Source organism: Sapajus apella, unplaced genomic scaffold (assembly GCF_009761245.1).
Source record: "Sapajus apella isolate SASKATOON/1434 unplaced genomic scaffold, GSC_monkey_1.0 scaffold44, whole genome shotgun sequence".
Taxonomy (NCBI): domain Eukaryota; kingdom Metazoa; phylum Chordata; class Mammalia; order Primates; family Cebidae; genus Sapajus; species Sapajus apella.
Genome location: NW_022436984.1, coordinates 12,240,636 through 12,254,472, shown reverse-complemented (window position 1 = coordinate 12,254,472; position 13,837 = coordinate 12,240,636). Strand labels below are relative to the sequence as shown.

Here is a 13,837-nt window from a genome sequence, read left to right as displayed (position 1 = left end):
AGGTTGCAGTGAGCCGAGATCGCGCCATTGCATTCCAGCCTGGATAAAATGAGTAAAAAAAAAAAAAAAAAAAAAAAAAAAAAAAAGAAGTAGAATTATCAAGTTTGTACCCTATACCAGCTAAGAGTGAAAAAAAAAATTATAAAATTTGATGATAAATCCTCTTGGGATTTTGATTTGGTTTATTTGGGAAAGAATTTGTATCTTTATACAGGTTGAGCATCCCTAATCCAAAAATCTGAAATCTGAAATGGTCCAAAATCTGAAACTTTTTGAGTTTACTCTCTGATGGTTCAATATACACAAACTTTATTTCATGGGCAAAATTAATCAAAATGTTCTATAAAATTACCTTTAGGCTATGTATATAAGGTACATAGGAAACATAAGTGGATTTCATGTTTACATTTAGGCCCCATCCCCAAGATATCTCACTGTGTATATGCAACTATTCCAAAATCTGAGAAAATTTGAAATCTGAAACACTTCTGGTTCCAACCATTTCACATAAAGGACATTCAACCTGTAATATTAAGGCCTCACATCCAAGAACACGACACATATGAATGTTATGGTTCTTTTTTTTTTTTTTTTTCACAGAGATCTTATATATTTCTTGCTCAAAATATGGTAAAAGTTATCAATTTTCTTGTGTTGAATTTGTTTGATCCTCGGGTGTTTCTTTTATTTTCTCTAGTGACTTCCTGCTGCTAGTTTTGAAGGACATTGTATCGCAGAGGCCAACTCTTCAAGTTATTTTAATGAGTGCAACTTTAAACGCTGAGCTTTTTTCAGAATATTTTAATTCCTGCCCAGTTATTACTATACCAGGTGATTAAAATGCATCATTAAATATGTACAATTCTAATGCTTAAAAGCAAATATAATTATTTTAAAGTTTGAGACATAAGTAGATATTTATACCTCTTTCTAGAGAAGTGATTCATTTATAACATAAAATCATAACCATATAATGTAGTTGATAAGGAGATAACATATCTTGCTGGGAGATTTTAATTTTTTTAGGTGACTTATAAAAAAAGTCATGGTTACTCATCACTAGCATTCCATCATGTTTAACATCAAAGTTTATAGTGGCAATATGTCATCAAGAGGGAACTTGTACCTGCGACAGTATATTTGTTCATTTCTGGATTCTGCTGAATTTCTGGATGTTGGTCCACTCTGGGAGAAAGTAAAGTTGGATAGTTTGCTTTTTCTTTTGGTGCTTCCACAGTCTCATTGTAAAATTAATTTATCACCCTAAGCTTTGATTTATTCTTCAATCAGAAAGACTCTTTGGAAGTACTGACTGATAAACAATAATGCAGCTTGTTTTAATTATAGAGAATGCTGACAATAAATTTAAGGAAGAAACTTTGTGTTTGATCTAGAATACAATTGTTGAATGTTTAAAGATCCTCTATGGCAGAAGTGGGGCAGGTATGAAAGGTGTAACAGGTTAAAAAAAAAAAGTCTTAGGAAATGATCATTTCTCTACCTATACACTGTCTTACTGACTGAAATCTACCCTTTCCAATTTGTTACCAAGAACTTTTCTTCTTGATACTTTTAAGACCACAGAACAAATAGGACCCTTAGCGTGACAAGCTTTGTTTTAAGAGAATTATATATATAAACTATTTCATGATGGTTAAATGGGTGTTCTCAGGCTTTTCTATTTTATCTCCTTGTTTTTCTAGGTCGTACATTTCCTGTTGATCAATTTTTTTTGGAAGATGCAATTGCTGTGACAAGGTAAGGAAGATACTAATTAAGATTCAGTGAAAGGACTTGGCATGGTGGCTCATGCCTGTAATTCCAGCACTTTGGAAGGCCAAGGTGGAAGGATCCTTTGAGGCCAGGAGTTCAAGACCAGGTTGGGCAACATACTGAGACCCCCATCTCTTGAAAAAAAAAAAAAAAGATTCAGTGAAACTTTGAAAACAGAATAATATTTTACCCTCAGTGTGCCAGAATACTAATACATGTGTTAGTCTTTTTTCTAATTTTTCTACACTTTGATCTTAGCCAAAAAGCCAAGAAGGGACTTTCTTCTATTTTTTCTGTTTGAGTATTTTGTTCTCCTCTCTCTTTCAGCAAACAGATTGCCAATATTTAAATCCTTCTACTTACTTTTTTTTTTTTTTTTTGGAGGTAGAATCTTACTCTGTGGCCCAGGCTGGAGTACAGTGGTGTAATCATAGCTCACTGCAGCCTCAAACACTTGACTCAAGCAGTCCTCCTACTTCAGCCTCCTGAGTAGCCAAACTGCAGACACATACCACCATGCCTAATTCTTTCAGTGGTTTTGTAGAGACAGGAGTCATCATATTGCCCACACTGGTCTCAAACTCCTGACCTCAAGCAGTCCTCCTGCCTTACCTCCCAAAGTGATGGGATTATAGTCATGAGCCACCATGCTTGGACCCCTCTACTTACTATAACTTTGGCAAGTAGCTTAGTCTCTCTGTACTTTAATTTCAATGAATTAATACTTGCTGATTCTGCTGAGAGCATAAAATAATTAATGAATTAATACTTGCAAAGTGCTTAGAACTGTGCCTGGCACATAGTGCATGCTCTTAAAAATGTTAGCTATTACTGGCCAGGTGCGGTGGCTCATGCTTGTAATCCTAGTACTTTGGGAGGCCAGGGCAGGTGGATCACCTCAGGTCAGAGTTCAAGACCAGCCTGGCCAACATGGTGAAACCCCATCTCTATTAAAAATGGAAAAATTAGCTGGGCGTGATGCTACATGCCTGTAATATCAGCTACTCTGGTGGCTGAGGCAGGAGAATCACTTGAATCCAGAAGGGAGAGGTTGCAGTGAGCTGAGATTGTGCCATTGCACTCCAGCCTGGGTAGCAGAGTGAAACTCTGTCTCAAAAAAAAAAAAAAGAAGTTAGCTATTATTATATTATCATTCTACACACATAGAGTTTGCAGTATAGCCTGAGTGTTAAGATGTCTGTATAAATAATTTTAAGTACTAGATAGAAAATGGTAATGTCCATTGTATATAAACAGATCTCTCTTCTTTGAAAGCCCTTGAGGATTCCCCAAGATTTTCTTTGCACTGTTTCTTCACACTGTTAACTCTCCCTTAGACTCATGTGATTTCAGCTGTCATCCCTGTGCCAAGAACTCCCAGATCAGTATCTTCATGCCTGACCTCTGAGCTCTAGATTGAAACACCTCTAATATCTGGCACCTTAAATACAAGTCAGAATTTTTCTCCTTCTCTGTTCCTTCCTTCTCTAATAAGCCCCCTCCTAATTCCATATTCATTTAGTGGTACTGTATTCTCAAGCTAAAAGCCCAAAACCAGTGGCTCTCAAATTTTAGTGTGCAATAAGAATACTTAAGGAGCTTATTAGAATTATTATTTTCTGGGCCCTATCCCACTACCACTGCATATGAGTTTCTGAGGAAATCATCTTTCAACTAGTTTACCTGCCTTTTCTTTTTCAAACTCACTGCTTTCAGAATTTTATATATAAATATAATACGTGTGTGTGTGTGTGTGTGTGGTTTTTTTTTTTTTTTTTTTGAGACAGTCTCACTTTGTTACCCAGGCTGAGGGCAGTAGTACAATCATAGCTCACTGCAGCCTCGGTCTCCAGGGCTCAAGTGATCCTGCCACCTCAGAACACCAAGTAGCTGAGACTACAGGTATGTGCCACCATACCTGGCTAATTTTTGTATTTTTAGTAGAGACAAGGTCTCGCTATGTCACCCAAGCTTAGAATTATCTTTAAACATAGAATTGGTGACATTCCTCCTATTCTTTAAAACTTTCACTGGTTCTCTATCACTCATACTTTGTGGACACTGAAGGCCCATGTCATCTGACCCCAGCCAATATTTAACTTCCTTTCCTACTTTATTTTCCTACCTACATAAACCTTAGCACTGTCAGACTACTTGTTATTTCTCAAATATGCCATACTATTCCTATCTGTATTTCTTTTTCCCACTTCCTTCTCTAGTCTTTCTTTAACATCCAACTTGAATGCTGACTCCATGAAATTTCCTATTTTCTGCTATTAAAAATGAATCACTTCTTTATTAGAAGTCACAGAGTACTTTTCTTGTGTGTCTAATGACATTTATTTCTGTCTTGCAGAATAGTGAGTTGTTTTGTTCTGTTCTCACTAGTTTGTAAGCTCCTTGAAAGTGTATTTATTTTTCTGTACTATACCACCACCATCACCATAGTCCCTTGTACAAAATAGACATTCAGTAAATGTTCAATAAACAAAAGCTGGTGAATGTCAAAAGAGTGTATGGCATTTAGTGGAGAGAAAGAGGTTGGAGGAAGTCAGGATTATAGGATTATAGGTTTTTAAATCTGTTTGTTTGTTTGGAGACAGAGTTTCACTCTTGTTGCCCAGGCTGGAGTGCAATAGTGTGATCTTGGCTCACCATAACCTCCAACTCCCAGGTTCAAGCGATTCTCCTGCTTCAGCCTCCTGAGTAGCTGGGATTACAGGCATGCACCACCACGCCTGGCTAATTTTGTATTTTTAGTAGAGATGGGGTTTCTGCATGTTTGTCAAACTGGTCTCAAACTCCTGACCTCAGGTGATCCGCCTGCCTCGGCCTCCCAAAGTGCTGGGATTAACAGGAGTCAGCCGCTGCACCCAGCCTCTAAATCTTTTTTTTAACAAGCTACAATACACTTTATGCAAATGAAATCTTATAGGAAATCATACAGAAATAACAGATAAAACAGGAATGATCAGGCTGAAAGAATAGCCCCCAATTACTTATTTTGCTCCCATTCCCTTACCTTACCTTGGGGCTTTGAGCAACATTTAAGGGTCCAGGAAAAAAAAAATCGAGCCACTTATCTATGCCAATTTCCCAAAAGATGAGAAAGTAAAGCCCTTTGAAACTGACTTGCTGGAAGTCTCATGGCAGTTTGGTTTAGTGGCAGACCTAGAACTCAAATCCAGAGCTTTTGGTTTTAAATCTAGTCATTTTTCTGCTTTGCCATGATGTCTAAGAGTATTGTCACTAACAAATATTAAACTGAGTTATAAGAGTTTTGAAATGTTTTAAGGACAGTCTTAGGTTGATGTTCAGCCAATAGCTAGAATCTTGGGTCCAAATTTCATGGCAACAAAGGGGGGTCAGCTGCCTGGGAATTATCATTGAAACAAGAGGATTGATAAGATTGCCATGGAAGAATTAAAAATGAAGAGGGCTGTTACTAAGGCTGTAACTCAAATGTGTTTTCTGAATGTCCATGCCATTATTCCTGGATAGAGCTTTTCTCCAAATTCTTAGCTGGTCTCCTAGACAGACCTAAAAGCATTGCAGTGTGTTCCCAACCAGAAATAGGGTACAGCCAGCATCCTGGATTGGTGGAAGGATGGCACATGAATTGGGCAGAAACAGTGACATTTCGCTGAATGAGCACATTAAATAGGTGAATTCTTTCGCTCCCCACCAATAGAACCACATATACACAACCACATTCCTTTGTCTTTCTCAGGTATGTATTGCAGGATGGGAGCCCATATATGCGGTCCATGAAACAGATTTCAAAGGAAAAGCTTAAAGCAAGGCGGAACAGAACTGCATTTGAAGAAGTGGAAGAAGACCTGAGGCTCTCCCTTCACCTCCAGGATCAGGATTCTGTCAAAGATGCAGTGCCAGATCAACAGTTAGATTTTAAGCAGCTCCTGGCCCGCTATAGAGGTAACATGCCTCCTGGGGGAATATTATAATTATGCCAAAGATTTCTAATACTCTTTCCTACCATGATTTGGAAGAAGAAAAGTATGACACTTGTTTCATAGTTACATTGCCTTTAATTCATCAGAGCAAACTTAAACTTAGAAAAACCATTCAGAGGCTGGGCGTGGTGGCTCACGCCTGTAATCCCAGCACTTTGGGAGGCTGAGGTGGGCAGATCACCTGAGGTCAGGAGTTCAAGACCAGCCTGACCAACATGGAGAAACACCGTCTCTACTTTAAAAAAAAAAAAAGACAGAAAAATGGTTCAGATACATATTTAGAATACAATTGTTACTATATTTGCCAATGGTTTTTTTTCTAATTATAAAAGAAATATGTGCTCATTAAAGAAAAATTATGAGATAGTAAAATATAAGTTATATTCTTGTGCATTTTGTAGCTTTTTATTTTGATGTAATTTCAAATTTACAGCAAAGTTTGCAAGACTAAACAATGAACTCTCATATATCCTTTACCCCAGTTCACCAGTTGTTAATGTTTTGCTTCATTTTTGGCTTTACCATTTGCTCTGGGTGCATGTATTTTTTTTTTTTTTTCCTGAATCTCCTGAGAGTAAGTTGCAGATATGATACCCTTTTACCCTTAATACTTTAGTATGTCTTTCCTAAAAACAAGGACATTCTCTTATATAACCATAGTACAGTGATCAAAATGAAAACATTTAACTTTGATACAATTATTTAATTCACAATGTATACTCAGATTTGAATAATTATCTTAACAATATTTATTTTTGCTATTTTTTCCTGATTCAGGATCCTATCATGGATCATATATTACATTCAGTCATGTGTTCTTAGTCTCCTTTGATCTAGAACAGCTCCTCACCCTTTGTCTTTTAGTGACCTTGACATTTTTAAAGATTATTTTGTACAATGTCCATCCATTTGGGTTTGATGTTCCCCCATAATTAAATTTAGGTTATATATTTTTGGCTGGAGCACCACAAAAACAATCTTGATTTCTTGATGCATCATATCAAAAGGCACCTGGGCCCACGGTGTTGGCTTGTCCCATTATTGGCAATGTTAACTTGCTCACTTGGAAAAGATAATGTTTGCTAGGTTTCTCCCCTGGGTAATTGCTATTTCTTTTGTAGTTAATAAGTCACTTGTGAAGTGATATTTGAGATTATTTTAAAATCCTTTAATGTCCCACTAGTTTTAGCATTATTCTTGGGCTTTTAAAATAACATCTTTTGAGGCCTACCCTGTGCTGAGCTTTTTATGTTTGTTGTTAGATACTTCCTCCTGCCAGACTCTAGCCAGCTACTCTTTGTTTCTATGTGGTTTTCTATCCATATGAGCTAAACTAAACCCATAGAAACCCAGGATTACTACTTTTGCCTTCTTCCTTGAAGCCTGGACTAGAAGCAGGTCTCAGCTGCCCTTCTTTCTCCTTTTCCCTAGACCGTCACCCCTGTTCCTCTTAGTTCTTCCCAAAAAAAGTGTGTTTATATCTCGTAAGAGCTTCCAACCCCTGTTACTGCTTCTGTAGGATAAGAAGCAAGTGAATTTTCCTTTTTCTCTATCTACCAAAGATAGTTCCCATTCCTGGATGGGGAATGGTAATCACCAAGGAATTAAGACATTAGCCATTGTTCTGTTGTTTAGGAAGATAAGCATAATTCCCAAATATTTTATTTCATCTTCCTAATATTCTGAGATGTAAAGCTAAGAGAATGGACTGTATTTTATAGACCTAGGTTCAACTCCCAAGGCTCTCATAAAACCAGCTAATGATCTTGAGCAAGTTCTTTATCCTCTCTGTGCCTCAGTTTCCTTATCTATAAAGTGGAGTCATTTAGAGGAATATAATACAAACCCACAAGGATAGTGCCCAGCTAGTAAGTACAGATCTGTGATTCTAATTAAAATATGTCTGACTCAAAAATTTGTGCTTTATTTATACATCATACTAACTGATAATTCCCATTTCCTTATTCTATTAAACTGTGGAACAAGAAAATTCCTTTCCAGCTGGGCACAGTGGCTCACACCTATAATCCCAACACTTCGGGAGGCTGAGGCAGGAGGATCACATGAGCCCAGGAGTTCAAGGCCAGCGTGGGCAAATATCAAGACCTTGTCTCTACTACAAATGTTTTTTTAAATTATCCAGGTGTGGTGGTTGGCACCTGTAGTCCCAGCTACTTAAGAGGCTGAGGCTGGAGGATTGCTTGAGCAAAGGGGTTCAAGGTTGCAGTGAGCTATGATAGCACCAGTGTACTCCAACCCCAACAGAGTGAGACCCTGTCTCAAAAAAAAAGAAAATCCCTTTGGTTTCTCTTTGAAATTTTTGGAGTTTTCTTTTAAAATTATCACTGAATCTAATCCGTGACTTTCTAATTTTAAGCACAAAGGTTACTAAAGTTCAGAAAGTACCTTTGGGACCTCCTTTCTAAGGAAGGAGAATGGAGGAGTTGAGGTCAGGAAACGTGACTCTGCCACCAGCTTCTGTATGATACTGGGTTGATTGCTTAGCTTTTCTGAGCTTCTGGCTCCCTGTTTTGTTGTATTTCTTTTTTAAAAAAGTCCTTACAAAAATTAGCCAGTCATGGTGGCTCACGCCTTTAGTCCCAACTACTTGGGAGGTTGAGGCAATGAGAATCACTTGAAACCAGGAGGCAGAGGCTGCAATGAGCAGAGATTGCACCACTGCCCTCTAGCCTGGGCAACAGAGCAAGACTCCATCTCAAAAAAAAAAAAAAAAACTCGCACTCTTGGAGATCTCAGTGTTCTCTTTCACCTTTCAGAAAATTAAATGATGTTTCCTATCTCAATTTTTAAGGCATTTTCTAGTTTTTCTTTGAAAAAATTAATAATCTGTTATTTTAAATATATTATTGATTTGGCTGGGCACAGTGCCTCATGCCTATAATACCAGCACTTTGGGAGGCTGAGGCTGGAGGATTGCTTGAGCCCCAGAGTTTAAGACCAGCCTGGGCATCATGGAGCTGCCTTGTCTCTAAAAAAAAATTAAAAATTAGTTGGTGTGGTGGTGTGCACCTGTAGTCCCTGCTACTTGGGAGGCTGAAGTGAAAGATTGTTTAAACCCCAAGGGCCAAGGCTGCAGTGAGCCATGATCATGCCACTGCACTCCAGCTCAAGCAAAAGAGTGAGACCCTGTTTTAAGTAATAATAATTTACAGAAACAAAACTATGTTCAATTTTCTTTTTTTTTTTTTTTTTGATTAGTTGATCCTTTCTCCTTTTTGAAACGACTGGTTTTTTGGAATATTGGCAAAGAAAAGTGATTTCCTGCTCCACCTTCCCTTTTTTTTTTTTTTTGAGACAGGATTTTGCTCTTGTTGCCCAGGCTGGAGAGCAGTGGCTCGATTTCAGCTTACTGCAATCTTGGCCCTTGGGCCATGCACCCGGACCCTTTTTTCCATTTTTGACCAACATGGCGTTCATTCCACCAAAACAATATTGTTTCACAAATGCTTCTTTTTTTTGAGACGGAGACTCGCTCTGTTGTCCAGTTGGAGTTCAGTGGCACAATCTCGGCCCACGCAACCTCCACCTCCTGAGTTCAAGTGATTTTCCTGCCTCAGCCTCCCTAGTAGCTGGGATTACAGGCTGCCGCCACCATGTCTGGCTAATTTTGTGTGTGTGTGTATTTTTAGTAGAGATGGGGTTTGACCATATTGTTAGGCTGGTTTTGAACTTTTAACCTCAGGTGATCCACCTGCCTCGGCCTCCCAAAGCGCTGGGCTTACAGGCATGAGTCACCACACCTGGCCGAAACTGTTTTTGTCCCTCTTCAAATTTCTCACCACCATGTAAGAAGTTTCGCTTCCTTGATACCAACTATAGTTATTTTGTTCCATTTAGACTGTAGTTAGGGTGACAGGTCATTAGGAGGGCCTGAGAAGAAAGGGCAGCAGTCTTGGAAGAGTTAGTCACCCCAACAATATACTATTTGCTTTTAAAAGAGCTGAGGTAACTGGCCGTGGTGGCTTATACCTGTAATCCCAACACTTTGAGAGGCCGAGGCAGGTGGAACACAAGGGTCAGGAGTTTGAGACCAGCCTGACCAACATGATGAAACCCCGTCTCTACTAAAAATAAAAAAATTAGCGGGACGTGGTGATGTGCACCTGTCATCCCAGTACTCAGGAGGCTGAGGCAGGAAAACCCCTTAAACCCGGCAGGCAGAGGTTGCATTGAGCCAAGATCACGCCACTGCACTCCAGCCGGGGCTATAGAGGAAGACTCTGTCTAAAAAATAAATAAATAAATTTTAAAAATAAGTAAAAGAGCTGAGGTTTGTAGTACATCCTAAAGAACTATATTATTTACCAGGCCACAGATAGATTAGAAGATTGTGACAGAAGAGCTTGTGAGGGTGTATGAATAGATTCCACGTGTGTTGGTGAAGCCATTACAATCACATTTATTTTTCAGGGAAGATCCATCACTTATCATTTTCTCAAAGGAACCTAAAGTTTAAGTGAGTCATTGTTATAAAAATGCTGGTGAAAGCTGTGGTCTCTGTCCATTGTTGCCATAGGTTAGTGTTACCTGGGCTTACAGCATATCTCATTCATGAGTCAACTGAATCTAGAAGGAGTTTCTAAAATGTATTTGACTTTGAATTTTGTTTCCAGAACTTAAGCTTTCAATAGATATTTGAAGGGTAAAAGAGGGGAAGGAAAGAGGAGAGGGAAAAACTGGCCCATCTGGGTCTTTCCAACAGGGGCAGGCACCTGCTCTTTGGGTCCTTGTTGAAGCAAAAATTACTTCTAATGAGGCTGGATTTTCTGGGAAACTAAAAGAAAAAAGTGGCCTGGGTGTAGTGGCTATAAACCCACCACTTTGGGAGGCCGAGGCAGGAGGATTGCCTTAGTCCGGGAGTTCAAGACCAGCCTGGGCAACACAGCAAGACCCCATGTCTACAAAAAATAAAATTAGCCAGGCAGGATGGTGCATACCTGCAGTCCCAGCTACTCAAGAGGCTGAGATGGGAGGATCACTTGAGCCTGGGAAGTCGAGGCTCAAGTGAACTATGATCACACCACCCCTGCATTCCAGCCTGGGTGACAGAGCAAGAACCTATCTCTAAATAAATAAATAAAAGAAAAAAAGTTCATTTCAGTACATTAAATGTTAATATCTGTACTATTAAACCAACACTCACCTAATTCACAGGCATATTGTCTTCAACAAGGTATAAATATCCTTCTCATTTTTACCTTTTTTTCAGGGGTTAGCAAGTCAGTCATCAAAACAATGTCCATCATGGATTTTGAAAAGGTGAATCTTGAATTAATAGAGGCTTTATTAGAATGGATTGTGGACGGAAAGCACTCCTACCCTCCAGGTAACTGCTTCTTTATTAAAGCCTGGATGATCCACAAATGAAACACTCAGTCCTTGGCTAAATGGGAGTCCACCCATGAGTGTTTGAATTACATGCAAACTTTGCACACAGCCTAGAGGGCAGTGGGATTAAGAGCACAGGCTTTGCAGTCTGATAAACTTCCCAGCTCTGCTATCCAGGAGTCTTGGAACCTTGAATAAAGTCCTTATCTTTTTTATGTTTCAATTTCCTTGTTGTAAAATGAAGACCATAATAAATCCTGTTACTTAAAACTATTTTGGGGATTAAAAGAAACCATATGTAAGGCACTTAGCACAGTACCTGACATATAGTTAAGGCCCAGTAGATACTGCCCCTAATACTGATGGCATTATAATTATAATAATATAGTCCAGACATGGTAGCTCACCCTTGTAATCCCAGCACTTTGAGAAGCTGAGGCAGGTGAATCATTTGAGCCCAGGATCAAGATCAAGATCAGCCTGGGAGACATAGTAAAACCACATCTCTACAAAAAAATGCAAAAATTAGTCAGTGTGGTGCCACACACCTGTAGTCTCACCTACTTGGGGGGGGTGGGAGTGGGAGGATTGCTTGAACCTGAGGCTGCCATGAGCCATGATGGCACCACTGCACTCCAGCTTAGGCAACAGAGCAAGGCCGTGTCTCAAAAAAACACACATCACGTTTTGTATGTTATATGTATTACATAGTGTATTCTTTTTGGTTTGGTTTAGTTTGGTTTGGTTTTGGGGTTTTTGTTTGTTTGTTTGTTTGTTTGTTTGTTTTGAGACAGGGTCTCACTCTGTTGCCCAGGCTGGAGTGCAGTGACATGATGTCAGCTCACTGCAACCTCTGCCTCCTGGGTTCAAGCAGTCCTCTGGCCTAAGCTTCCTGAGTATCTGGGACTACAGGTGTGCGCCTCCATGCCTGGCTAATTTTTGTATTTTTAGAGACAGGGTTTCACCATGTTGGCCAGTCTGGTCTTGAAATCCTGACCTCAGGTGATCCACCCGCCTCAGCTTCCCAAAGTGCTGGGATTACAGGCATGAGCCACGGTACCTGGTGTACCTTACTGTATTCTTACAATAAAGTAAGCTAAAGAAAATAAAATGTTGGCCGGGCGCGGTGGCTCAAGCCTGTAATCCCAGCACTTTGGGAGGCCGAGGCGGGTGGATCACGAGGTCAAGAGATCGAGACCATCCTGGTCAACACGGTGAAACCCCGTCTCTACTAAAAATACAAAACATTAGCTGGGCATGGTGGCGCGTGCCTGTAATCCCAGCTACTCAGGAGGCTGAGGCAGGAGAATTGCCTGAACCCAGGAGGCGGAGGTTGCAGTGAGTCGATCGCACCATTGCACTCCAGCCTGGGTAACAAGAGCGAAACTCCGTCCCAAAAAAAAAAAAGAAAAGAAAATGTTATTTAAAAAGTCATAAGGAAGAGAAAATATATTTACTATTTATTAAGTGGAAGCAGATTATCATAAAGGTCTTCATCTTTGTCGCCTTTGCATTGAGTAGACTGAGGAGGAGGAAGAGGAGGGATTCCTCTTGCTGTCTCATGGGTGGCAGAAGTGGAAGAAGTGGAAGGGGAGGCAGAAGAGGCAGGCACTTTCATTGCAACATTAAGGAAACATTGTAATTTCTGTCTTACTTTGCTCTTTCATTTCTCTAAAAATGTTTCTGTATAGTACCAAATCTTCCACTGTTTGCTTTGGTTTCAGTGCCCCATCATAGAATGGTCCATGTCATAATAGAAGTTAAAAGCAATCTTGAATCATTCTGCCAGATTGTCTAATGTCAATTTGTTTTCTGGCACTGCTGCTTCTTTTACATCTGCTTCTTCATCGTCCGGCACTATTTTGGAAGCACTCATCTCCATCAAGTCTTCTGTTAATTCCTCTGGTGTGGTGTTTGCTAGCTCTTGAATTTCTCCAGGATCCAAGATCTTGAAATCCTTCACCACTGCCACCATCTCCCCACCATTATTTCATATCCATAGTCTCTTTTATGATTTTCTCAATTGCCTTATAAATCCTGTGAAGTCATGCACATCTGGACACACAGCTTTGTCCAGCAGGAGTTTATTGTTTTAGGCTTGATGGCTTTCATATGTTTTCTGTGACAACCGTGGCATCTTCAATGGAAGAATCCTTCCAGATATTCATGATGTTCTCTCTATCAGAATTCTCTTTCATAGCATTGATAGTCCTTTCCATAGAGTACACTGTATAATGGGCCTTAAAGGTCCTTATGAACCCCTAATACAGAGGCTAAATGTGTTTTGGGGCAAGTAGGTAGATCTCTAGTGTCTTCGATGTTGAACTCATGGCGTTCTGGGTGGCCAGGGGCACTGTCCAGTATGAAAAGAACTTTGGCAAGGTACTTCCTGATTCCAGAGACAAAGCACTGATGGAACCAGTCCAGGAAAGGGGTTCCCACTGGCCAGCCTTTCTTGTACAACCAGAAGACTGGCAGCTGGTGTTTCTTCTTTCTTTTCAAGGCTAGGGGTTAGCTTTATAGACAGGGTTCATGAACCCTGCATTTGCACAAAAGAGTAGAGTAAGCCTGTCCCTTCCTGCCTTAAATCCTGGTACTCACTCTTCTTCCTTACTTATTAGTAAATGTCCTTTGTGGCATTTTTTTTTTTTCCCCCAGAAGAGGGCACTTTTGTCTGCGTTTGAAACCTTTTCAGGCAGGTGTCTTTTCTCCTCAATGATTTTTTTTTTTTTTTTTTTTTT

The 13,837-nt window shown here is 39.7% G+C and overlaps 1 protein-coding gene across 4 annotated transcripts in view; it reads left to right on the top strand.

The window, feature by feature from the left end:
- Nucleotides 1-13,837, top strand: part of DHX57 (DExH-box helicase 57) — a 77,998-nt gene that overhangs the window by 23,605 nt on the left and 40,556 nt on the right. For all 4 annotated transcript variants that reach the window (XM_032239367.1, XM_032239364.1, XM_032239366.1 and 1 more), the window contains exons 10-13: nucleotides 698-831; nucleotides 1,704-1,758; nucleotides 5,504-5,709; nucleotides 10,978-11,094. In XM_032239367.1, coding sequence (XP_032095258.1) covers nucleotides 698-831; nucleotides 1,704-1,758; nucleotides 5,504-5,709; nucleotides 10,978-11,094 — 512 coding nt within the window. The remainder of the gene's footprint in view (nucleotides 1-697; nucleotides 832-1,703; nucleotides 1,759-5,503; nucleotides 5,710-10,977; nucleotides 11,095-13,837) is intronic.